Genomic DNA, 24,127 nt, shown 5'->3' with positions numbered 1-24,127 from the left:
GGCCGCAGCCGTACTAAGGCTGAGGAGAGTTTCCCTGCATCTGTTCAGGGCTGGCTTCTTTTCATTCATTCTTCAAAGTGAGATTGTTCCACAAATGGCGAACTGCACCAGGTTCCCCTGTCGCTGGGGCGACCTGTGGACTTAGACTGACTTTGTGACACTGTTTCTCTAGCCTCAGTTTATCATTTTATCATCCGTGACTCTGGGCTGCGCTCGATGCTCAGTGTTAGCGCGGGTATTTCTGTGTAATCAACAGATCGTATCGCTCCTTTAGTTACCTGCTACACTGTCTAATCCAACCCTTTGCTCCTTTTCATCTCCAGCATCCCACCAATGGCCTGTGCTCAGGTTTGTTACTCAGAGACTCAGGAGATGGGATAGTCCCAGCTCAGCTCCCTCAGGCTAGTGCCAGATTCTCATTAAAGAACTCACCATGTCATTTGTCACTAAGGGCAATCTGTAATTACAAGCAGAGAGGGCTCCGAGACAAGGCAGCAGAATGGGAGAGAGGCCTGTATGATGAGAGATGGAAAAGGCTGGGACTGCATAAGGAGACAAATGAGAGAGGATGTGCTAGAGACTAGATATGAATGACTGCTGAGGAAAGGTAGAACGGGACCTTCCCTTTGTAACCCCAGACCCGGCTGGAATTGAAAGCAGCCCTGGTTTCACATGCTAGGGTAGTAATCTTTGTACAAAACATGCCTCATGCAGTATCATTTGAAAAGAAATAATTGCAGGTCCTGATGAAACGTTTGCAGCAGCATTCAATGTACAGGTACAACTAGAAGCTGAAAGTCTGGCTGAAGTGTGGTTACCAGACGAGTCCGAGGGCGGGGTAAACCTGTGTCTCAAGGATGCAGAACAGGCTAACTCCTCTTGCCAGGAGTCATCAAAGCTGATGGGCCATGGGGCTGGTCTTTGGCAGCAGATGGGGCAGGAACAGAGCAATCTGTGTTTTGGCTAACCACAGCATGGAACCTCTGTCACCCAGGGGCCGGACTAGTGTAAATTAGGCAAACTAGGTGGATGCCTAGGGCACCAAGATTTGGGGGTGCCATAAATCGGTGCTTCCAAAACATTTCTACACTATCACTGGAAAATGAATGAATAAAGAGAAGAGAAACATCGTTGAACTTGCATTTTAACCTGTCGTTCTTCTCTCATATATTACACTATAGCCTACGCCAGCTCTGTGTTGTGGGCACAAGCATGCTGCTTCACTCCAGTACAAAGTGGCAATGATGTCATTTTTCTCGTCGCACACAGCCGTTACCCGTTCTGACAAGCTGTTTATAATGCTACGTTTACTAGTTTTCGGAGGTTGTCGACTGAGGCTAACTATTTTTGTAGAGATGTTTCAGATCTAAGACTCTGGCATCATTTTGCTAATACTTTGTGCAATTATGTGTGTATGTTAAGTATTTGAGTGTATATGTTTATCATGTGTGAATATGCTTGTGTAGGTTGCTGAAAATTGTCATATGGATATTGTCAGTTGTTGTATGATGGAGTATCCGCCATTCTAATTTTATAAATTTTATTAATAACAATAATTGGATATTCTAAAGGTAGAATAAAATGTAGATTTTGATATGAAAGAATGAAGGAAGTATACATGAACAATGCCACATTATGCAGTATTCATTTTTTAAAGTTTATAATAAGCGATACTTATTAGGGGAGGCGAAGGGGAGGGGCACGCAAAGTGGAAGTTTTGCCTAGGGTGCAAAATATCCTTGCACCGGCGGAAACAGCATGTCAAAGGGTGACTGGACTATCAGCATGAGGGCCACAAACACCCGTGGTCTGCACTCTTTCTTTCTCCCTGTCTGTCTCTCTCGCTTTCACTTGAGACAAAGGAACCAAGTATCGGGCTCTGACTTGAGCATGTGGTAAGCCCCATTGTTGGGACCATGTGGGAAGAATTTTCCCTTGAACCAACTCTAGCTTGTTAAGATTTAGCTGCTGGGAAGCGTTTTATCTTCATTTCTCTTGTGCCAGTTCCTGATATTAATGCCCGATGCTCACGCTCGCTTGAAATCTCTCTCGTCGTAGTTAAATGAACTTTGATTTTTTAAGCTTAAACGCATCCAGGGCTGTGTTTAAACCGAATCATTTGGCAACTCCAGTTAAAGTAGCAAACTGGTACGTATTGACCCCTGACAGGGACAACGGCCCTCTGGTGGGCTGGTCAGTGCAGAGCAACCCTTCTGGAGGAGTGTGGGAGTGTGCTGGGGAGTGGCTAGTGCAGTGGTCCTTGGAGAAGCCAGTCTGCACCAGCATAGGCACCTCGCCAAGGGGCTGGTAACTGGTGAGATGACACTGGAGCAGCGGTGAGCTGGAGCTGGTTCGCCCCAATTCACAAGAACCGGTTGCTAAATTTAGAAGCTGGTGCAGAACCAGATCCTAAAGGGGCGGGCGAGTGGGCATACTTCGGTCTGTGGGCCACATCTGGCCCATGGGACCATCCTGTCTGGTCTGTCTGAGCTGCCAGCTTGGGAGGCCGAGGCTGCCCCAGCCCCTTTCCTGCTCCCCCCCCCCTCTCACAGAGCCACCAGAGCCCTGGGGAAGTGGCAGGGCTCCCAGGGCTATTTAAAGGAAGAGGCGGCAGAGTCAGATGGAGCCCTGGCCCTTTAAATAGCCCCCGGAGCCCCTCACTACCTCAGGGCTCCGGGGGCTATTTAAAGGGCACAGGGCTCCCCTTTACTGGGAGCCAACCAGTACGGTGCACCAGCTCTTGCCAGTACACCGTACGGGGACATACCGGTTTACCTTCATCTCTAGGTAAGGGGGTGGGGCAAGCTCCAGTAGCTGTGCGGCATCCTTATACAGCAGCATGGTAAGGGGGCCAGCTGGGGTTGGGAGGAGGGGTTGGATAAAGGGTAGGGAGCAGTTGGAGGGGACAGAGGTTATGGAGGGGCAGTCAGGGGATGGGGAACTGGGGAGTTGGGTAGGTGTGGGAGTCCTGGGGGTCTGTTGGGGTGGCTGGGTGGTGAACGGGGTTGGGGCAGTGAGGGGACAGGGAACAGGGTGAGTTGGGTAGGGGGTGCGATCCTGGGGAACAGCTAGGGTAGGGGGTCTTGGGAGGGGGTGGTCAGGGGACAAGGAGGGGGGGTTGATGGGTTGCGAGTTCTGAGGGGAGCAGTTGGGGGGCAGTCAGGGGGGGCAGTCGTGGGGTAGGACATGGATTGGGGTTGGATGGGTGGGTGGCGGAGGGGGGAGACATGGGGCTTGTTCTCACCACGCGGTTCCCTACCAGGTCTTCAGTGGCACTTCGGCAGCGAATCCTTCACTCGCCCCGGATGAAGGACTTGCCACTTAAACCCTGGAGCGAGTGAAGACCCTCCTGCCGCTGAACCACCAAGGACCCGGTAGGGAACTGGTTTAGGATTCTGGGAGCTCATCACGGCACTGGAGACACTACGGACCATACTGCACTCCTGACTGTATGTTTAATCCAATGGCCCCCAAAAGCACCAACCCTGCTGCCATTGAAAGCGAACAGTGAAATGGTCTTGGGCTGGTTTATAAATCCGGGAAAGGTGAAGCTGTCACAATTACAGGTGCCAGGAGCTGCAGGTGAGCCGGCACACTGCCTGGTGGAAAGGTGTCACTGTCTGTGCGCTCTCCAGCTGGGCTCCAGTGCACTTCAAGAGCCAAGAATGCATCAGACAGTAAATGGGGAGCCACGTTCTGCCTATGGGGGCCTATTTTACAAGTGGGCTCAGAGACTTGGGGGAAAGGAGTGTGGCAGATTAGCGAGCAAGCGGGTGCGTCTGGGGACAGCTAGGTGGATTGAGTGGCAGATCAAAGCAAGAGCCAAGGTGTGTGACGCTGGCAGACCAGGTGGCAGCTGATCCCTGGTGAATGCACGGCTGGCATCCAGGCTGGCTCACCTGGCATTAGCGGTATTAAAACAGATGCTACATTTCGAAGGCTGCGTTCAGTGTTTGGTCTTTATGAAACACTTGAGAGCTGCTGCTGGCGTTCATCTCACGCACGACGACTGCATCCGGCGTTATGTCCCAGTGTTTGCTCTGTAACTACAGATGTGGCTGCTGGGAAACTGGATACTCCCCCAGACAGGAGAGAAGCAACACCAAGCGTGAGCTGCTCATTCACCACGAGAGGCGGCAGCTCGTGCCCGGCAAAAGAAGACCCATAGACCCCCCAACGAATCATTGTGGGACACCCATGGACGGATGACATGGTTGATTCTTTTCCCCACCCATATGGAGAGGGACCTGCAAAGACGCTCGGCCCATCACCGCTCAAGCTCTGCAGGAAGGGAGTAAAAATCCCCATCAAGGAGGAATTGTCATCACTTTGCGGCTGGAGAGGGCCAAGGATCTCCAGGCTGCTTAGCTGGGGTTAGTGCTAAAGCAGGGCTTCTCAAAGCCGGTCTGCCGCTTGTTCAGAGAAAGCCCTTGGTGGGCTGGGCTGGTTTGTTTATCCGCCACCTCTGCAGGTTCAGCCAATCATGGCTCCCCCTGTCTGCGGTTTGCCGCTCCAGGCCAATGGAGGCTGCAGGGAGGCCAGCACATCCCTCAGTCCGCTCCGCTCCCCGCAGCCCCCATTGGCCTGGAGTGGCAAACTGCAATGGATCAGCTCACGCAAAGGGGTGTCAAGATACTGCAGGGCGCCCCAAGGACCAGCCTGGGCTCTCCCCTCGGTAATGTATGAAGAGGTCACACATGATCAGTGAAATTGAGTTCTAGGACCCAATACCAGTTTGGGGCTTGTGCCATCTGTCCTGAGGCTGGTGCTCCAAAGCCCTCACATTACTCCCTCCTCCACCTGTCCCAGCCCTGGGAGCTGCGCTCACGCAGCCTGTCCCAGTGGAGCTGTTCTGCTCAGTGTCAGTAATGTACTAGGAGAAGCCAGAACTCCCAAGGGAGCCCTCGAACTCCCAGCCCGCTCTCCCTGGTCCTGCTCACTGCTGGAATGGCACCTCCCCCGGCTGTCCGAGGGATTAGCTCCATGAGGCTGACAGCCCTTCCTGTGGTCACATGTATCTTGCTGCAGCCTCTCCATGCCTTGGTCCCCTAGCCAGGTCCCTCAGCACTGCCACCTTCCATGCAGTGTCTTTCCAAATCTCTTCTGTTGGAGAGGCACCCAGATAGCATCATGCCACATGCTTTTACCCACTAATTCCTGCAGCAACACAGCTCACTACCCTACCCACTAGCAATAAGGAAACCCAGGCCCACTCCCTACTCCAGGTTCTAATCCAAAGACTCTGCAACATGCAGCTAAAACCTGCTAAGGCCCCAACCTTGCTGCTTCCCACTCTACAACCCACAAGATCTCTTCTCCCTCCCTCCGCACCAGACTCCCAGGGTTCCCTCCTGTCCTCTCTATTGCACTGAGGGTGACCACCCACTTTCTCCCAGCAGCCTTTGCTGCTGCCAGCTCCCTGGGTTTAGACTAGCCCCACCCACCCTTGCTCAGCTGCACTTCTCCCTAATTAGGGCTTTTCCTTCCACACTGAATTGCCTGGCCCACCCCTGTGCTCTCACAGCAGGCATGTGGAACATACCCCAACACACTGGCCTCCTATGTAATCCTGGGAGCTAGGGAACCCACCTGTCTCTGCTCTAAACCAGAGCCCTGGAAACAGGTTTCACACAGCCCTCGTGACATGCCCAAACCACTGGATGCCAAGGGCATCCATCTCTCCTCATCTCCCTGCCCCCCGAGGCTGAGCTGGCACCAAGCTCTAGGGGAGGGCTCGTGGCTGAGATCCCCAAGTGGCCTGGCAGTCAGGGGTTTAAAGGCCCCTTGCCAGTCCCATCCCAGATGCCCCACTGCCAGGCTCCTGGGCCAATCACCCCCTGGGCTTATGCACCGGCCCCTTCTGCCCGATCTCAGCTTGGCACCAGTCAGTTTAATATTCTCCCAGCTAGGCTGATGCGCAGGGGAGGATATTAGTGGAGCTAACTAGCTTCCTTCTCCTCTCTGCCCCCAACAAGCCGTGCTGTCTTAATCAGCCCCTGGTGGGCACCAAGGCAGAACTAATTGGCAAACCCAGTCCTGCCAGGACCCAAAAACCCCAGGGGGCCCTCTCAGAGGTTGTTAAGGTCAGGAAAGTTTGCTGTGCCTGAAATGCACGTGAGGGCTCTGTATCAGACCCACGGCTCCACTGCAGAGCAAGGGGGCCAGTCATGGCGCGGTCCCAGGCTGGGCCAGCCCCATAGGGCTGCTGGGCCTGGGGTTAGTCACAGTGAGGGATCAGAGCACCAGTGCTATCTGGGCCTTGTTGACTCTCTCAGGTCTGGGAAACAAACCCAGTCGCTGGAAAAAGGGGCTGAAATTCTGCTGCCGCTGGGGGCCTCCACTGCCTCTGGAGACCCTTCAGTCCAGGGGTTTCAGAGCACAGCTCAAACCAGGCCCATAATGAGCTGGAGAGACTGGCTGGAGTCCTCTTGTGAGGACAGCTTGTCCCTTGTCTGCTACTGGGGGGGGGGGGGGGGCTGGCATCTTCCCCTGACCTGGTTGGCACTCTCCGAGAGGGGCCACAGGGAGCAATTCAGGCGAGCGCTTCCCCAGGACGCTGGGGTTGGCTGCATCGTGGCGGCCCCATCCAGGCACCAAAGCAACCTGGCCTTGGCTGATGCTTTATCAGGCTGAGCTTCTCCTCAGCACCTGCTGCCCGCCAGCCCTCTCCCCAGGCCCACTCAGCCAAGGTGGTTGTCCCCAGAACCAGGTGCAGATGAATGCTCGATGAGCCAGCATGCAACCACAGGGGATGGCTGCCCCCAGGACAGGCCCCAGTTTGGTTCCCATCTGGGACACCTTTAATAAGGCTATGGAAAATCTAGGCGGTGTTCAAGACCAGCTCCAATATTTCCTCACAGGGCAGGATTTGAGGGCCCAGCAGCTACAAGACGTGGGTGTACTGGGCAAAGGCACCGAAAGCACCCGGGCTTTCTAGTCAGGCCGCTCTGGCGTGGGATGCGGGCACTCCGTTGAGCTCGAGAGAGAGCTGGGTCCACCCACTCAGCGACAGGAGCCACCGGGTCTATGCACCGAGAGAGGATGTGCACGGGGGTGGGTCAGAGGAGACGAGAGGGGTTCAGATACCCCCAGAGGGGGCTGGCTGGGGTCCTGTAATCACAGACACGGTGGGCAGGAAGGGACCTCGCAAGGTATCTAGTCCAGCCTCTGTGCTAAAGCAGGGCCAAGTGACCCAAGACTAGCTCTGTTGGTGGTTTGTCTAACCCTGTCTGCCACATGATGCTCCTGTTAATCCAACCATGACTCCCGTCCAACCTGGGATGGTTGGACGGAGGAGTGGCCCTAGGGGTTCAGATGCTCAGAGAGGAGGGCTAAAGAGGTTCACATGGGGACAGGTATCTCAGGGGACTGAGATGGGGGACATCATGTGACACTGATTGGTGATGGAGCCTTCCCCCTGCCTGCCCAGGTTCTGTAGGCCCCGACCCAGGGGGTTTCACCCATCAGTAGCCAACTGGGCAAGCGGCCCCAACCTGTGGCAACTGGCGTTAACCGGCCAAGGACCCAACCTCACCTCCAACATACAGAGGTGGCGAGCTGGTGCAGGAAGACAGGAGAGGACACAGAAATAGACCACACCCCTTGCAAGCCAAGCCCTGCCCCTATAACACATAAACCCGCCCCAAAATTCTGTCAAACACAGCCCTAAGCTCTCTTGTTCTGTCATTGTTGTATTGTTAGCAATGTGCGCAGCTGACAGAACGCAGCGGTGTAGTGGCCCTATGATAAAATGCAGCAGGGTTGCGAGGGGCAGAGCTGCCTGGTATTGGGGGAGCCAAACCCCCAGTTCATTGGGGGCTCCCCATTTCTGTGGCAGCTCTGAATCATCCCAGCTGCAAACTGAGCATTGGTAACAAAACATACCACGGCAGAACAGCCGGAATGGTCCAACGTGGGAATGTGAAGAGAGGGCCGGCTCCCACCTGCACCGAACACGGCCTAGTGCCCAGACAGGGTTGGGCTGCTGTCCCCACCTCCGTGGCACTGAGCCAAGGGTTGATCCCTTCCCCAGTAGGGGGGTTTGGATAACAACCCCCAAAATGTTCCTCCTCACCTGTGAGCGGGCGGCACAGGCTCAGGCAAATTGCCCAGGGGATTTAGGAGCAGCGTTCCTATGGGCCGGAACGCAGTCTTCTGTGGCGTCACCGGCCAGGTGACAATCTCCGGTAGTGCCAGTGATCAAGGCAGCTGCTTTCGGGGGGGGGCGTCCCGGGCTGCACCCCTGGAAGGGGGCATTAGTGGGAGTTGGAGCTGAGACAGGGGCTTGGGCAGGAATCCCATGGTCTGCAGGACTCCAGCGGCAGCACGGCGAGCGCCACAGGATGCCAGGCTCGGACACCACCCCCTCATTAGGGAAAGGATGGAGGTCAGAGGCTGCTGGAGGGGGCTCTGGGCTGAGATCAGTGCACTTGGGAGCCAGGAGCAACAGCCACAAAACCAAGAGTGGGGGACAGGCTAGCAGAGTGAGCCGCAGGGGAGGGGGCAGGGCAGCAGTTTGCATTGGAGGCAGGTGCCAGAGGAGGGAACCCCCCGCTGGCTACACCAGACCTTTGCCCTTCATGCGCTCCAGCAGCACAGAGACCAGGCGCTCCAGCTTGAGAGCGGCCTGGCGCCCGGCCTCCAGCACCTCGGCGTGGTTGGCTTTCTCCCGGGTCCCGTACTCCAGCACCGACTTGTTGGTGATCAGAGAGAAGCCGAAGACGCGCAGGCCGCAGTGTCGGGCCACAAGCACCTCGGGCACCGTGCTCATTCCTGGGGGCAGAGCCTGCGTCAGCCTGCAGGGGGCGACAGAGAGCCGGCGACGCCCGGCCCCCACCCCGTAGCCGCTCGCTCCTCCCATTCCCTCCTCGGCTCCGTTCCTTCCTTCCCTCCCTCCCTCCCTCCCTGTTCCCTCCTCGGCCCCGTTCCTTCCTTCCCTCCCTCCCTCCCCGTTCCCTCCTCGGCCCCGTTCCTTCCTTCCCTCCCTCCCTCCCCATTCCCTCCTCAGCCCCGTTCCTTCCTTCCCTCCCTCCCTCCCTGTTCCCTCCTCGGCCCCGTTCCTTCCTTCCCTCCCTCCCTGTTCCCTCCTCAGCCCCGTTCCTTCCTTCCCTCCCTCCCCGTTCCCTCCTCGGCCCCGTTCCTTCCTTCCCTCCCTCCCTCCCCGTTCCCTCCTCGGCCCCGTTCCTTCCTTCCCTCCCTCCCTCCCCGTTCCCTCCTCGGCCCCGTTCCTTCCTTCCTTCCCTCCCTCCCTCCCCGTTCCCTCCTCGGCCCCGTTCCTTCCTTCCTTCCCTCCCTCCCTCCCCGTTCCCTCCTCGGCCCCGTTCCTTCCTTCCCTCCCTCCCTCCCCGTTCCCTCCTCGGCCCCGTTCCTTCCTTCCCTCCCTCCCTCCCCGTTCCCTCCTCGGCCCCGTTCCTTCCTTCCTTCCCTCCCTCCCTCCCCGTTCCCTCCTCGGCCCCGTTCCTTCCTTCCTTCCCTCCCTCCCTCCCCGTTCCCTCCTCGGCCCCGTTCCTTCCTTCCCTCCCCGTTCCCTCCTCAGCCCCGTTCCTTCCTTCCCTCCCTCCCTCCCCGTTCCCTCCTCGGCCCCGTTCCTTCCTTCCCTCCTTCCTTCCTTCCCTCCCCGTTCCCTCCTCAGCCCCGTTACTTCCTTCCTTCCCTCCCCATTCCCTCCTCGGCCCCGTTCCTTCCTTCCTTCCTTCCCTCCCCATTCCCTCCTCGGCCCCGTTCCTTCCCTCCCTCCCTCCCTCCTTCCTTCCCTCCCCGTTCCCTCCTCAGCCCCGTTCCTTCCTTCCCTCCCTCCCTCCCCGTTCCCTCCTCGGCCCCGTTCCTTCCCTCCCTCCCTCCCTCCCCGTTCCCTCCTCGGCCCCGTTCCTTCCTTCCCTCCTTCCTTCCTTCCCTCCCCGTTCCCTCCTCGGCCCCGTTCCTTCCTTCCCTCCCTCCTTCCTTCCCTCCCCGTTCCCTCCTCGGCCCCGTTCCTTCCTTCCCTCCCTCTCCATTCCCTCCTCGGCCCCGTTCCTCCCTCCCCGTTCCCTCCTCGGCCCCGTTCCTTCCCTCCCTCCCCGTTCCCTCCTCGGCCCCGTTCCTTCCTTCCCTCCCTCCCTCCCCGTTCCCTCCTCGGCCCCGTTCCTTCCTTCCCTCCCTCCCTCCCCGTTCCTTCCTTCCCTCCCTCCCTCCCCGTTCCCTCCTCGGCCCCGTTCCTTCCTTCCCTCCCTCCCTCCCCGTTCCCTCCTCGGCCCCGTTCCTTCCTTCCTTCCCTCCCTCCCTCCCCGTTCCCTCCTCGGCCCCGTTCCTTCCTTCCTTCCCTCCCTCCCTCCCCGTTCCCTCCTCGGCCCCGTTCCTTCCTTCCCTCCCCGTTCCCTCCTCAGCCCCGTTCCTTCCTTCCCTCCCTCCCTCCCCGTTCCCTCCTCGGCCCCGTTCCTTCCTTCCCTCCTTCCTTCCTTCCCTCCCCGTTCCCTCCTCAGCCCCGTTACTTCCTTCCTTCCCTCCCCATTCCCTCCTCGGCCCCGTTCCTTCCTTCCTTCCTTCCCTCCCCATTCCCTCCTCGGCCCCGTTCCTTCCCTCCCTCCCTCCCTCCTTCCTTCCCTCCCCGTTCCCTCCTCAGCCCCGTTCCTTCCTTCCCTCCCTCCCTCCCCGTTCCCTCCTCGGCCCCGTTCCTTCCCTCCCTCCCTCCCTCCCCGTTCCCTCCTCGGCCCCGTTCCTTCCTTCCCTCCTTCCTTCCTTCCCTCCCCGTTCCCTCCTCGGCCCCGTTCCTTCCTTCCCTCCCTCCTTCCTTCCCTCCCCGTTCCCTCCTCGGCCCCGTTCCTTCCTTCCCTCCCTCTCCATTCCCTCCTCGGCCCCGTTCCTCCCTCCCCGTTCCCTCCTCGGCCCCGTTCCTTCCCTCCCTCCCCGTTCCCTCCTCGGCCCCATTCCTTCCCTCCCTCCCTGTTCCCTCCCTCCTCATTCCCCCCCTTCCCTCCTTCCTCTTTCCCTCCTCGTTCCCTCCCTCACTCCCTCCTCGGCCCCGTTCGCTCCCTCCTTCCTTCCTCGTTCCCTCCTCGGCCCCGTTCCTTCCCTCCTGCCCCGTTCCCTTCTCCTGCCCCGTTCCTTCCCTCCTGCCCCGTTCCCTCCTCGGCCCCGTCCCTTCCCTCCCGCCCCGTTCCCTCCTCGGCCCCGTCCCTTCCCTCCCGCCCCGTTCTCTCTCCTGCCCCGTCCCTTCCCTCCCTCCCCGTTCCCACCTCGGCCCCGTCCCTTCCCTCCCGCCCCGTTCCCTCCTCGGCCCCGTTCCTTCCCTCCCGCCCCGTTCCCTCCTCGGCCCCGTTCCTTCCCTCTCTCCTTCCTCGTTCCCTCCTCGGCCCCGTTCCCTCCTCGGCCCCGTTCCCCCCTCCCTCCTTCCTCGTTCCCTCCCTGGCCCCGTTCCTTCCCTCCCCATTCCCTCCCTCCCTCCTTCCCCGTTCCCTCCTTGGCCCCGTTCGCTCGCTCCCTCCCTCCTTCCTCGTTCCCTCCTCGGCCCCGTTCCTTCCCTCCCTCCCCGTTCCCTCCCTCCCCGTTCCCCCCCCTTCCCTCCTTCCTCTTTCCCTCCCCGTTCCCTCCCTCGTTCCCTCCTCGGCCCCGTTCGCTCCCTCCCTCCTTCCCCGTTCCCTCCTCGGCCCCGTTCGCTCCCTCCTTCCCTCCCCGTTCCCTCCTCGGCCCCGTTCCTTCCCTCCCCCCCCCCCCCCCGTTTCCTCCTCGGCCCCGTTCCTTCCCTCCCTCCCTCCCCCCCCGTTTCCTCTCTGCCCCTTTCCCTCCCCCCCTCCCCCCCGTTTCCTCTCTGCCCCTTTCCCTCCCCCCCTCCCCCCCGTTTCCTCTCTGCCCTTTTCCCTCCCCCCCTCCCCCCCCGTTTCCTCTCTGCCCTTTTCCCTCCCCCCCTCCCCCCCGTTTCCTCTCTGCCCTTTTCCCTCCCCCCCTCCCCCCCCGTTTCCTCTCTGCCCTTTTCCCTCCCCCCCTCCCCCCCCGTTTCCTCTCTGCCCTTTTCCCTCCCCCCCTCCCCCCCGTTTCCTCTCTGCCCTTTTCCCTCCCCCCCCGTTTCCTCTCTGCCCTTTTCCCTCCCCCCCGTTTCCTCTCTGCCCTTTTCCCTCCCCCCCCGTTTCCTCTCTGCCCTTTTCCCTCCCCCCCCGTTTCCTCTCTGCCCTTTTCCCTCCCCCCCCGTTTCCTCTCTGCCCTTTTCCCTCCCCCCCCGTTTCCTCTCTGCCCCTTTCCCTCCCCCCCTCCCTCCCCGTTCCCTCTCGGCCCCGTTCCCTCCCCCCCTCCCTCCCCGTTCCCTCCTCGGCCCCGTTCCCTCCCCCCCTCCCTCCCCGTTCCCTCCTCGGCCCCGTTCCCTCCCCCCCTCCCCCCCCCGTTTCCTCCTCTGCCCTTTTCCCTCCCCCCTCCCCCCCCCGTTTCCTCTCTGCCCTTTTCCCTCCCCCCTCCCCCCATTTCCTCTCTGCCCTATTCCCTCCCCCCCTCCCCATTTCCTCTCTGCCCTATTTCCTCCCTCCCCGTTCCCTCCTCTGCCCCATTCCTTCCCTCCTTCCCTGTTCCCTCCTCGGCCCCGTTCCTTCCCTCCCTCCCTCCTTGTTCCCTCCTCGGCCCCGTTCCGTTCCTTCCCTTCCTCTGTCCCCTCTGCCCCCCGTCCGTGGCTCACCTACGGCGTCGGCTCCCAGCTGCTGCAGGAAGCGGCACTCAGCGATGGTCTCGTAGTTCGGCCCCCCCAAGGTGCAGTAGACGCCCTCGTGCAAGCTGGGGCCATAGCCCAGCTCCTTGCCCACTGCCAGCGCCAGGCCCCGCAGCTGCTCATCGTAGGCATCTGACATGGCAGGGAAGCGGGGCCCGAACCTATGTGGGCGGGGGAGGGGAGAGAGCTCGTGGGGTGATAGGAGACGGAGGCGCCCCCCATCCCTTCCCAAAGCAGGGAATGGCCCTGGGGTCCCCTGTGCTGGTCTCTGGCCAGGACTCAGGGTCCCGTCCCTGCCCAGGGGCTCCCACCCATTTCCCGGGCTTTACACTGCTGCCACCATTGACCATGGTAAGGGAGGGGCACAGCTTCAGTGGGGCTGTAGCAAAACACTGGGGGGTAGGAGGCAGCAGGGGGAACCCGGTGGAGGGGCAGCAGGGAAGGAGGACACTAGGTGCCCAGAGGAGCAGCAGGGAGGGAGCATATTGGGTGCCTAGTGGGGGCCGGAGGGAGCCTGCTGCCTAGTGGGGCAGGGTAGGGCAGGGCAGCGCAGCAAGGGGCAGAGCAGCAGGGGGGCAGGGAGGGGAGGCGCAGGGTGCCCAGCGCGGGGGCGAGCAGCTCCTACCTCTCATCACAGGGGCCGCTCAGTGGGTTGATGCCAGCCAGGCCAGGCATGTTGATATGGTCCCGGATCACCATGATGTCACCCACCTGATACCCGCGGTTGAGGCCGCCGGCCGCGTTGGTGACAATCAGGGTCCGTGCACCCAGCAGATGGAAGATCCGCACCGGGAACGTCACCTGTGGGGAGGCAGGCAGGGATGGGGGCGGGGTGGCCACCTCCAAAATTGGGGGGTGGAGGAGCAGCATCCAGTGCCAGACACTCTTCAGCTCTGAGTACCCCAGTACAGCTCTGCAGCTCCCCTCCCTCCATGCCCCTCACTCCTGAACCGCAGCCCCCCATGTTCCTCCATGTCCCTGGCCTTAAGGAAAATGGCGCCCTGGGAGAACTTACATTCTGGTGCCCCTTGAGTTTCGGTATGTAGTACTTTCACTACAGGGTGTTGGGGTGAGGGGGCTGTAGTGAAAACTCAATTTTTTTTTTTGCAGATAACTTAGAAATAAACCTTTGATTTCACTGTACGCACACAAATCCACAAATATATCCATCAGTAATAAATAATGTATTTACAGATACGGAAAGCAAGAAAAATGCTACTTGAGATCTTGTTAGAGTCAAAATTCAGTGATATAAACTTCTAAATTGGGCTTGTTACAAATGGACTGGTGAGTGAATAGTTAAATCAACAAATCCTTTCTGGTTTTCGGATAGTTATTTTGTATATCTTGACATATGATACCTGGTGGGTTTTGCTCTTTTGTTGCAGTCATGTTGATACCTGGATATTATTTTATATATAGACAGACCCACACACACAGAGCACATGAAAAGACAGCGGTCACCTTACCAAGTGGGGGGTCAGTGCTAACGAGGCCAATTCAGTTAGGGTGGATGTGGTCCATTCCCAACAGTGACAAGAAGCGGGGAGTATCAACAGAGGGAAAATTATTTTTTGTAGTGACCCAGCCACTCCCAGTCTACTAACCATCAGGAACAGTATCCCCGATAATGTCATGGCAAACCTGGTGGCTGAGCTTTGTGACTTTGTCCTCACCCACAAACTATTTCAGATTTGGGGACGATTTATATCTGCAAGTCAGCGACACTGCTATGGGTATCCGCATGGCCCCACAGTATGTCAACCTCTTTATGGCGGACTTAGAACAATGCTCCTCAGCTCTCGTCCCCTAAACACCTCTGCTCTACTTGCGCTCCATTGAGGACATCTTCATCATCTGGACCCATGGAAAAAGAAGCCCTTGAGGAATTCCACCAGGATTTCAAGAATTTCTACCCCACCATCAACCTCAGCCTGGACCAGTCCACACAAGAGATCCACTTCCTGGACACTACAGTGCAAATAAGTGATGGTCACATAAACACCACCCTATACTGGAAACTTATTATACTTACCTACATGCCTCCAGCTTTCATCCAGACCACATCACACAATCCATTGTCTACAGCCAAGCCATAAGATACAACTGCATTTGCTCCAATCCCTCAGACAGAGGCAAACACCTACAGGATCTCTACCAAGCATTCTTAAAACAACAATACTCACCTGGGGAAGTGAGGAAACATTGACAGAGCCAGAAGGCTACCCAGAAGTCACCTACTACAGGACAGGCCCAACTAAGAAAGTAACAGAACACCACTAGCCATCACCTTCAGCCCCAACTAAAGCCTCTCCAGTGCATCATTAAGAATCTACAACCTATCTTGAAGGACGATCCCTCACTCTCACAGACTTTGGGAGACAGGTCAGTCCTTGCTTACAGACAGCCCCCCAACCTGAAGCAAATACTCACCAGCAACTACACACCACACAACAGAAACACTAACCCAGGAACCAATTCCAGCAACAAGCCCCATTGCCAACTCTGTCTGCATATCCATTCAAGGGACACCATCATAGGACCTAACCACATCAGTTACACCATTAGTGGCTCGTTCACCTGCACATCTACCAAAGTGATATATGCTATCCTGTGCCAGCAATGCCCCTCTGCCATGCACATTGGCCAAACAGGACAGTCTCTACGCAAAAGAATAAATGGACACAAATCAGTCATCAAGAACTGTAACATTCAAAAACCGGTAGAACACTTCCAACTCCCTGGACACTCAATAACAGATTTAAAAGTGGCCATTCTTCAACAAAAAAACTTCCAAAAGAGACTTCAACGAGAAACTGCAGAACTGCAATTAATTTGCAAACTTGACACTATCAAATTAGGCCGGACTAAAGACTGGGAGTCACTACAAAAAATAATTTTCCCTTTGTTGATAGTCACACCTGTGAGGAACTGGGACTGTTCTTAATGTGGTCTTTGAATGCTGAGTGGGGGGTGTTGGCCTGGGAGGACGATCTGTATTGGGGGATGGCGAATGGCCTTGAGGAAAGATACCCGAGCATATAAGGTGAGAATCCAGGAAGGGGTTAGAGGCCAGGTGACACCTCTGCCAGGGAAGCTGAACAAAGGCTGGGAAAGGAGACGCTGGGGGGAGAGAGGGGGTTTTTCAGAAGGTGGCTGGGGAATGGAGGGAAGCACAGATGAGGCTCTGATTCCCCAATAGGGCTGTAGTGCCCCTGGGACCCCAAGATGGATCTAATTGGGGAGGATCCTACTCTCTGTGCCTGCAAGACCAATCTTGGACTGAGTTCCTGTCATCCAAATAAACCTTCGGCTTTACTGGCTGGCTGAGAGTCAAGGTGAATGGCAGGAAGCCGGCGGTGTAGGGCCCTGTGTCCCCCCACACTCCGTGACAACACCTTCCTGTCAACTTTTGGGAATGGGCAACGTCCACCTTGATGGCACTGGCCTCATTAGCACTGACCCCATGCTCGGTAAGTCAACTCCCATCTTTTCAGGTGCTGTATATATATATACCTGCCTACTGTATTTTCCACTCCATGCATCTGATGAAGTGGGTTCTAGCCCATGAAAGCTTATGCCCAAATAAATGTGTTAGTCTCTAAGGTGCCACAAGGCCTCCTCATTGTTTTTGCTGATACAAACTAACACGACGACCCCTCTGAAACCTATCCCCACTAAAGTTCTCTCTCAGTTTACGGGCCTGATTGAAACTGTAAATCACAACAATCACACCTTATCCTCAGTTCCATCCTCACACTAACAGCAGGAACCCCAGTGACTTGCAGAGGATGAATGAGGTTTGCAGGATATGGGATTAAGATGGGAGCAAAGAAAGGAGTTTCCTTATTCCTAATCTTGATGCAGTATAGAAATGTACACAATATTGTGCCCAACAGTTTAGACCAGGCCCTGCCCCGAAGAATTTCAGCGTACTGTGAAGTACAACTTGTAGTGGAAACAGAAACTGTTGAAAAGAGAACAGTGGGTAAGCAATCAGGGATTGAATGGAAGGTAAATGGGTTTCAAGGAAGTCACAGCAGGCAGGCAGACACCACCGTGACTCCCATTCCCACTCCTGTTCAGATGGGGAGGGAGGAAGCACATGGGGGAGCTGATCTCAGTCACACTCATTTATCTCCTATGCACCTGCGGGCCTGACTCTGAGGAGGCAGCAGCCCACCTGGGACCAAGTGAGGGAAGCTTCTGAGTCAGGGAAGCAGGGAGGACAGGACCTTCAGCTGCTGATGTGGGCAGGGCAGGGCAGAATTTAAAGGCTCCCCTCAAAAAGCTGGAGAGTCATACCCACCCCTCTCCCCAGGCAGCCAGGCCTCCCCCTTGCCCTCAGGTCTCCTGTGGGAAAGCAGCTGACCTCTCTCTGCAGAGCTGAAGCAGCAGCCCTCCCTCCCTACTGCCCCCAGGCTCCCAACTATTTGGTGCACGTGCTGTCTATTTATCTCTCCTGTCCAGGTCCCAGGCTGCCTCCAGCAAGCAGGGGAGGGAAGGGGAGAGCTCGGCAGGCAAATCCTGGCAGAGAACTAGGGCGTGGGGGGGGTGTAATGTGACTCAGTGTCTGCCCCCCCATGGGTCACCTCTCTGCAGGGAAGGGAGCAGGCAGGCTGCTGCAGCGACCCTGGTGGTGCTCAAAGCTAAATGTGTGTTCTTGTCCTGCCGGCAGTGCCAAGGGAAAGAGCAACTCCTTCCCTGGACAAGTGGGGCTCTTAGGGGGGGAAGAGGAAGAGAAAGGGGGGTGGACCCGGACCTGCTCTACACTAACACACAACCAGATAGCAGGGCTGCTCCAGACCCCCAGTGAGCCAGAACAGACAGAGACAAGCTGCACACACACTCCTCCTTCAACATCCGCCTCCAGCCTCAGCTGCCCACCCCAGACATCAGGTCAGGACCCAGGACGGCCTGCCCCATGGTTTCTACAGAGGGCCCTCTGTCCCAGGAGAGTGGTGGACCCCCTCGGGCACCCAGCCCTGCTGCTGTTTCCACCAGGAGTTACCCGAGAGCGAGGCCTGGTCTACACTGGGTGAGGGGAATCGATCTAAGATACGCAACTTCAGCTATGAGAATAGTGTAGCTGAAGTTGACGTATCTTAGATTAATTTAGAATCACTTATTTGCGTCCCCACGGCGCGGGATCGACAGCCTCCGCTCCCCCATCGACTCCGCTTCTGCCTTTCGCCGCGGTGGCGTTCCGGAGTCAACGGCAGAGCAATCGGGGATTGATTTATGCCGTATACACTAGAAGCCATAAATCGATCCCCGACACATCGATCACTACCCGCCAGTAGACGGACCCTGAGTGAGTACCTCAAGCTGCAGTTTGGATGTGTGTTTTCTCTCCGCCCCTGACCCTGGCTGGGCTGGCAGGAGTAAAGTCATGAGGGACAAGGGTGTATCAAATGTGCCTCCATCAGCACATCGCCCTGGGCAGCTGCCCGTATCATTCTGGCCAAAGGCTGGTCCTCACTCCTGATCCACAGCCCCCCCACCCCTCCCACCATGCCCCTCTCTCCTGACCCACAGCCCCCCCACCATGCCCCCTCTCCTGACCCACTGCCCTCCCACCCCTCCCACCATAACCCTCACTCCTGACCCGCAGCCCTCCCACCCCTCCCACCATGCCCCTCACTCCTGACCCACAGCCCTCCCACCCCTTCCACCATGCCCCTCACTCCTGACCCGCAGCCTCCCCCACCCCTCCCACCATGCCCCTCTCTCCTGACCCACAGCCCCCCCACCCCTCCCACCATGCCCCTCTCTCCTGACCCACTGCCCTCCCACCCCTCCCACCATGCCCCTCACTCCTGACCCGCAGCCTCCCCCACCCCTCCCACCATGCCCCTCACACCCAAACCACAGACCCCTCACTCCCCTGTGCCCCTCACTACCGACCCGCAGCCCCCTGCTATCCCAGCCCTGGGCTCCCTGCCACTCACCTTCCACAGCGGGTACCCCTCATACATGTGGAACCGGCCCTTCATCACCACACAGCTTACGCCCGCCAGCGTCCCGAACACCAGCTTCCCCGCATGGCCCACCACTGCCAGAGATGGGAAAGGGTTAAACGCTGGCCCCAGGGCCTCTTACGCAGTGTAGGTCCTGCCTCGCCTCTGCACCCCCTCGACTTGTGCAGCCCCCCACCCTCGCCCTCTGCACCTCCCACCCCTCACCCTCTGAACTCCCCTGTCCCTCGCCCCATATAGCCCATTATAAAGTATAGCCGCCCCTTCCCATCTCCCATCCTCTGCTGCCCCTAGAGTGCCCATTATAATAGTGGTTTTCCAACTTTTTTTTCTGGGGACCCAGTTGAAGAAAACTGTTGATGCCCATGACTCAGTGGAGCTTGGGATGAGGGGTTTAGGGTGTGGGAGGGACTCAGGGCTGGAGCAGAGGTTTGGGGTACAGGGGGTGAGAGCTGTGGGGTGGGGCTGGGAATGAGGAATTCAGGGTGTGGGAGGGTATCTGGGCTTGGGCGGGGGTTGGGGGGCAGGAGGGGCTCTGGGTTTGGGGTGGCTCAGAGCTGGGGCTGGGCCTTGGGGTGTAGGAGGGGGGTCAAGGCTCTGGGCTGGGGATGAGGAGTTTGGGGTGGGGCAGGGGATTGGGCTCCAGGCTTGGGAGGGGCTCAGGTTTGGGGCAGGGAGGGGGTTGTGGTGTGGGAGGCAGTCAGGGCTCTGGGCTGGGGGTGCAGGCTCTGGGGTGGGGCAGGGGATTGGGGTGTGGGAGGAGGTCAGGGCTCTGAGCTTGGAATGAGGGGCTTGGGGTGCAGGAGGGGATCCAGGTTTGGGAGCAGCTCAGGGCTGGGGCAAGGAGGGGTTGTGGTGCGGGAGGGTGTCAGGGCTCTGGGCTGGGGGTGCAGGCTCTGGGGTGGGGCAGGGGATTGGGGTGCGGGAGGGGGTCAGGGCTCTGAGCTGGGAATGAGGGGCTTGGGGTGCAGGAGGGGATCCAGGTTTGGGAGCAGCTCAGGGCTGGGGCAAGGAGGGGTTGTGGTGCGGGAGGGTGTCAGGGCTCTGGGCTGGGGGTGCAGGCTCTGGGATGGGGCAGGGGACTGGGGTGCAGGCGCAGACTCACCTCTAGCAGCTCCCAGTCAGCAGCGCAGCCAGGGTGCACCATGGACTGCACTGCGCCCCAGAAGCAGCCGGCAGCGTGTCTGGCTCGTAGGTGGAGGCATGCAAATGACTCCGCGCAACTCTCACCCTCAGGCATAACCCCTGGGGCCGGTACTTGGAGTGGGGGCTGTGCGCGGAGCCCTGTGGCCCCCTGCCTAGAAGCTGGACCCACTGCTGGCTGCTTCCGGGGCACAGCGCAGTGTCGGAAAGGTAGGCACTAGCCTGCCTTCGCCCGGCAGCACTGCCGACTGGACTTTTAACGGCCCGGTCGGGGGTGCAGACGAGAGCAAGGCAAACCAGCGCCTTACATGCCGCAACTTAGTAGTGGGTCGTGACTAGGGTGACCACATAGCTAGTGTGAAAAATCAGGATGTGGGTGGGGGGTAATAGGCACCTATATAAGGCAAAGCCCCAAATATCAGGACTGTCCCTATAAAATCGGGACATCTGGACACTAGTTGTGATTCACGGTTTGAAAAACACTGCATAATATAGTACAGCAGCCCCTTCCCCGCCCCCACCCTCTGCTGCCCCCTAGTGCCCATTACACAGTACAGCCGCCCCTTCCCCGCCCCCACCCTCTGCTGCCCCCTAGTGCCCATTACACAGTACAGCCGCCCCTTCCCCGCCCCCACCCTCTGCTGCCCCCTAGTGCCCATTATACAGTACAGCCGCCCCTTCCCCACCCCCACCCTCTGCTGCCCCCTAGTGCCCATTACACAGTACAGCCGCCCCTTCCCCGCCCCCACCCTCTGCTGCCCCTAGTGCCCATTATACAGTATAGCTGCCCCTTCCCCGCCCCCACCCTCTGCTGCCCCCTAGTGCCCATTATACAGTATAGCCACCCCTTCCCCATCCCACCCTCTGCTGCCCCCTAGTGCCCATTACACAGTACAGCCGCCTCTTCCCCACCCCCACCCTCTGCTGCCCCCTAGTGCCTATTATACAGTATAGCCACCCCGTCCCCACCCCCACGCTCTGCTGCCCCCTAGTGCCCATTGTACAGTATAGCCGCCCCTTCCCCACCCCCACCCCCACCCCCTGCTGCCTCTTAGTGCCTATTATACAGTATAGCCACCCCTTCCCCACCCCCACCCTCTGCTGCCCCTAGTGCCCATTATACAGTATAGCCGCCGCTCGCCGGGTACCTGTGCTCTGGGGGAAGTTGGGAATATCCGTGTAGTTAAAAACCACTGGATCCTTCACCTGGTCAGCCAGGCCCCCGAGGCCAGAGCCACAGATAATGGCCAAGCTGGGCCGGTGCGTGGTGTGATCCAACAGCCAGTCGGCTGTTTCCTTGTGCTGCTCATACGTGTACCTGCCGGCGAAAAGAGACGTGAGAGAGTTAAACCGAATCATATGCATACACAGCAGGGCTGATCCCCTCCAGCAGGAGGCACAGGACACGCACACACACAGTCGCTTTTTATATACACACAGAGCAGGGCCCATCCCCTCCAGCAGGGGGCGCACGGACACGCACGGACACGCACGGACACACACACACACACACACGGGCTCATCCCCTCCAGCAGGGGGCGCAGGGACACACCCACACCCTCCAGGGGGCACAGGGACACACACACACCCTCATCCAGCTCCCAGCCCATCTCAGAGGCCTGGCAGGGGCTGGCATGGGGTAGGGGGGCGGTGCAGAGCTGCAGGGGTACAGGGGGCTGGAGCCAGGCTGGGTCAGAGGGAGGAAGCCGGGGTGGGAGTGGCCACGGTGGGCAGGACGGAATTGCAGAGCGAGGGGAAGAGATGAAGCCAGGGGGTGGGCAAGGCGCCAACCCCAGGGAGGCCAGGACGAGGGCAGGGACCTCAGGGCTGCCAGGCTCCTGGGCCAGTCCTGCAGGGAGCTGCCTGCTCTTCATCCCAGAAGGGCCCCAGCCTGGCAGAAAGCGGCACTTTACCAGCACCATCCACCCTGCCAGGGCAAGCGGGGAAATCTCCCCTCACCCCAGCTTTGCCGGTGCCCTTCACCCCAAACCGCAGCCCCCGCTAGCCTGGGTCTGATCTCTATCACTGAGAGGTGGAGAAGGGTGCTGAGAGCCGGCAACTTGCAGAGTCAGGCAGGCTGGCCTGGGACTGCTCTCAGGCCGGCTGATCATTAACTAAGGGGTGTGTGGGAAGGGGCAGGGAGTAGGGTCAGCCCAGGCCACTGGCAGGGAAGTGGCTGCCCCAGGGGCCAGTTACTCTGCAGGGCCGGGCGCTGGAGGACACCATCTGGGCGGTGGTTTCCCAGAATAGAGAAACATCTCTGCCCCGATTCCTGCTGGTTCCACCTCAGCCGTTATACCACAGGGCCCTGTGCTGGTAGGCTGCCATCTGGGTGGTGGTTTCCCAGAATTGAGAAACGGTCTCTGCCCCAAATCCATGCTGCCCCCCCCCTTCCACTCTCCCTGGATTGAGTCACATGTTGGGTTTTGGAGGGAAACTTGCCAAGCTAGCTGTTCGGTTCAGACGGCTTTGATTCATCCAGGCGCTGGGGGAGCCTGGAGGCGCAATGAACATGAGAATCCAGTCTTAGCAAGGGGTGGAATGGCAGGGCACTGTGGGGCGGGACTCAGGGGCACCGGTAAACAATCCTTGCAGCTGTCAGATCAGGGCCAGCGCTCCCTGGAGTGGAACAGCCCCATGCCCCATTCCCTGCTCCCCCTGAGCCATCCAGTCCCCCCACCCCCACCAGCAGGGCATTAGGGGGTCAGGGAGAGTCCCACATTCCCTACAGGAGCAGATGGCCCCTCACCCATTACGAGTGGGTCAGAACTAATCCTCCTGCACCAGGCTGAGGTCACTGTGCAGGGCTCCCCACAGCTGGGGGTGCAGCGCAGCAGGGGGTACTGGGAGAGTACAGCAGCTGGCACAGCAGGGGCGCTGTGCTACAAGGGGAGTACAGCAGGGGGCACCAGGCTACAGGGGGGCACAGCAGGGGGCACTGCGGGGATATAGCAGAGGGAACAGCAGGGGTGCTGGGCTGCGGGGGGCACAGCAGAGGCGCTGGGCTGGGGGGAGCGGAGCAGGGGGCGCTCTCCCCAGGCAGACCCGTTGCTCAGCACTAGAGGATCACCCCAGCCCCTCCCTGGGGTCCTGGGCCCAGTGCCAGCCGCTGTCAGTGCCAGGGCTAATTAACGCTCCCCCAGACTGCCCGGCACCCCCCCACCCGCACACACTCACCAGCGCCTAGACACCCTCTCAGGGCATCAGTGGCAGAGATCCCAGGTGACCTGGCTCCCAGCCCGCCCCGTAACCATTAGCCCGCACTCCCCTCCCATCCCTGGGGATAGAACCCAGGAGTCCTGGTCCCCAACCTTCCCGGAGAGGACCCAGGAGTCCGCCCCTCCCCCCGCGCACACCTGCACTCCTCCGATGCTGCCGGCTCCATGGCGGCTCCGGGCGATGCTGAGCCGGGCGCGGCCGGGCCCGGGAGACTCTGGCTGCTTCGCCCCGCCCCCGGCCCGGCCCCACCAGCCCCAGCTCGCTCCCTGCCCTGCACTGGCTCCGGGGGAGAGCCCCACACCCCGTCCTCCAGCAGCTGGGGAGACCCCCCCCCAGCGCCCAGGGGCGAGATCCCCCATTTTAGCCCCTCAGCGCCAGACACCCCGCAACCCTGGGGGAGACCCCCCTATTCTAGACCCCCCGTGCCCAGGGGAGACCTCCCCATTCCCAGACCCTCACTACCCAGGGGAAATCCCCCCATTCCCAGCCCCCCTGCACCAGGGGGAGACACCGCGTTCCAGCCCCTTAACCATTCCCAGCCCCCCAGCGCCAGAGAAACCCCCTTTCCAGCCCACCTGCATTGGGGGAGACCCCCTATACTGCCTCCCCTTCCCAGCCCCTCAGTGCCCAGAGGAGACCCCCCCATTCCAGCCCCCCAGTACCTGGGGAGACCCCATAGTTCTAGCCCTCCCATTCCCAGTCTTCCAGCACCGGGGGAGACCCCCGTTCTAGCCCCTCCTCATTCTCAGACCCTCAATGCCAGAGACACCACCCTACTCCCATATCCTGGTGCCAGACACTCCCCCCACTCTAGCCCCCCCATCCCCAGCCCCAAAGATACCTCCATTCCAGCCCCCAGCGCCAGAGACACCCCTCAATCCAACCCCATTTCACCCAGACTCCCGGCGTCAGAGACACCCTCAATCCAGCCCCCCAACGCGCCAGAGACACACCCCTTTCCTGTCTCCCTACCAGCCCCCCAGTGCCAGACACCCCCCGATCCAGCCCCCCAACGCGCCAGAGACCCCCATCCAGTCCCCCTACTCCCAATCCCCCAGCGCCAGAGACACCCCTCAATCCAGCCCCCCAACGCGCCGGAGACACACCCCTTTCCGGTCTCCCT

General features: G+C 59.3%; 1 protein-coding gene across 1 annotated transcript; it reads right to left on the bottom strand.

Annotated features, from left to right (window-relative positions):
• Positions 1-7,671: 7,671 nt before the first annotated feature.
• PNP (purine nucleoside phosphorylase) lies at positions 7,672-23,859 on the bottom strand. Its single transcript, XM_050918025.1, has 6 exons — positions 23,142-23,859; positions 20,934-21,103; positions 18,616-18,719; positions 13,290-13,465; positions 12,635-12,825; positions 7,672-8,772 (listed from the first exon to the last, which is right to left on the bottom strand). Exons 1-6 carry the CDS (start codon positions 23,168-23,170, stop codon positions 8,558-8,560), a joined length of 885 nt encoding a protein of 294 aa, XP_050773982.1. The 5' UTR covers positions 23,171-23,859; the 3' UTR covers positions 7,672-8,557.
• Positions 23,860-24,127: the final 268 nt, after the last annotated feature.

The sequence above is a fragment of the Gopherus flavomarginatus genome, chromosome 11 (genome assembly GCF_025201925.1).
Source record: "Gopherus flavomarginatus isolate rGopFla2 chromosome 11, rGopFla2.mat.asm, whole genome shotgun sequence".
NCBI classification, from domain to species: domain Eukaryota; kingdom Metazoa; phylum Chordata; order Testudines; family Testudinidae; genus Gopherus; species Gopherus flavomarginatus.
The sequence above is the reverse complement of the archived record's forward strand: the minus strand, read 5'-3'. Positions and strand labels throughout refer to the sequence as shown.

Coding starts and splice junctions, on each gene's coding strand:
- PNP (XM_050918025.1), bottom strand. CDS start 23,170: ATGGAGCCGGCAGCATCGGAGGAGTGCAG. Junction 21,104..23,141: donor GCAGCATCGGAGGAGTGCAG/GTGTGCGCGGGG, acceptor TTTCGCCGGCAG/GTACACGTATGAGCAGCACA. Junction 12,826..13,289: donor AGCGGCCCCTGTGATGAGAG/GTAGGAGCTGCT, acceptor CCGCCCACATAG/GTTCGGGCCCCGCTTCCCTG.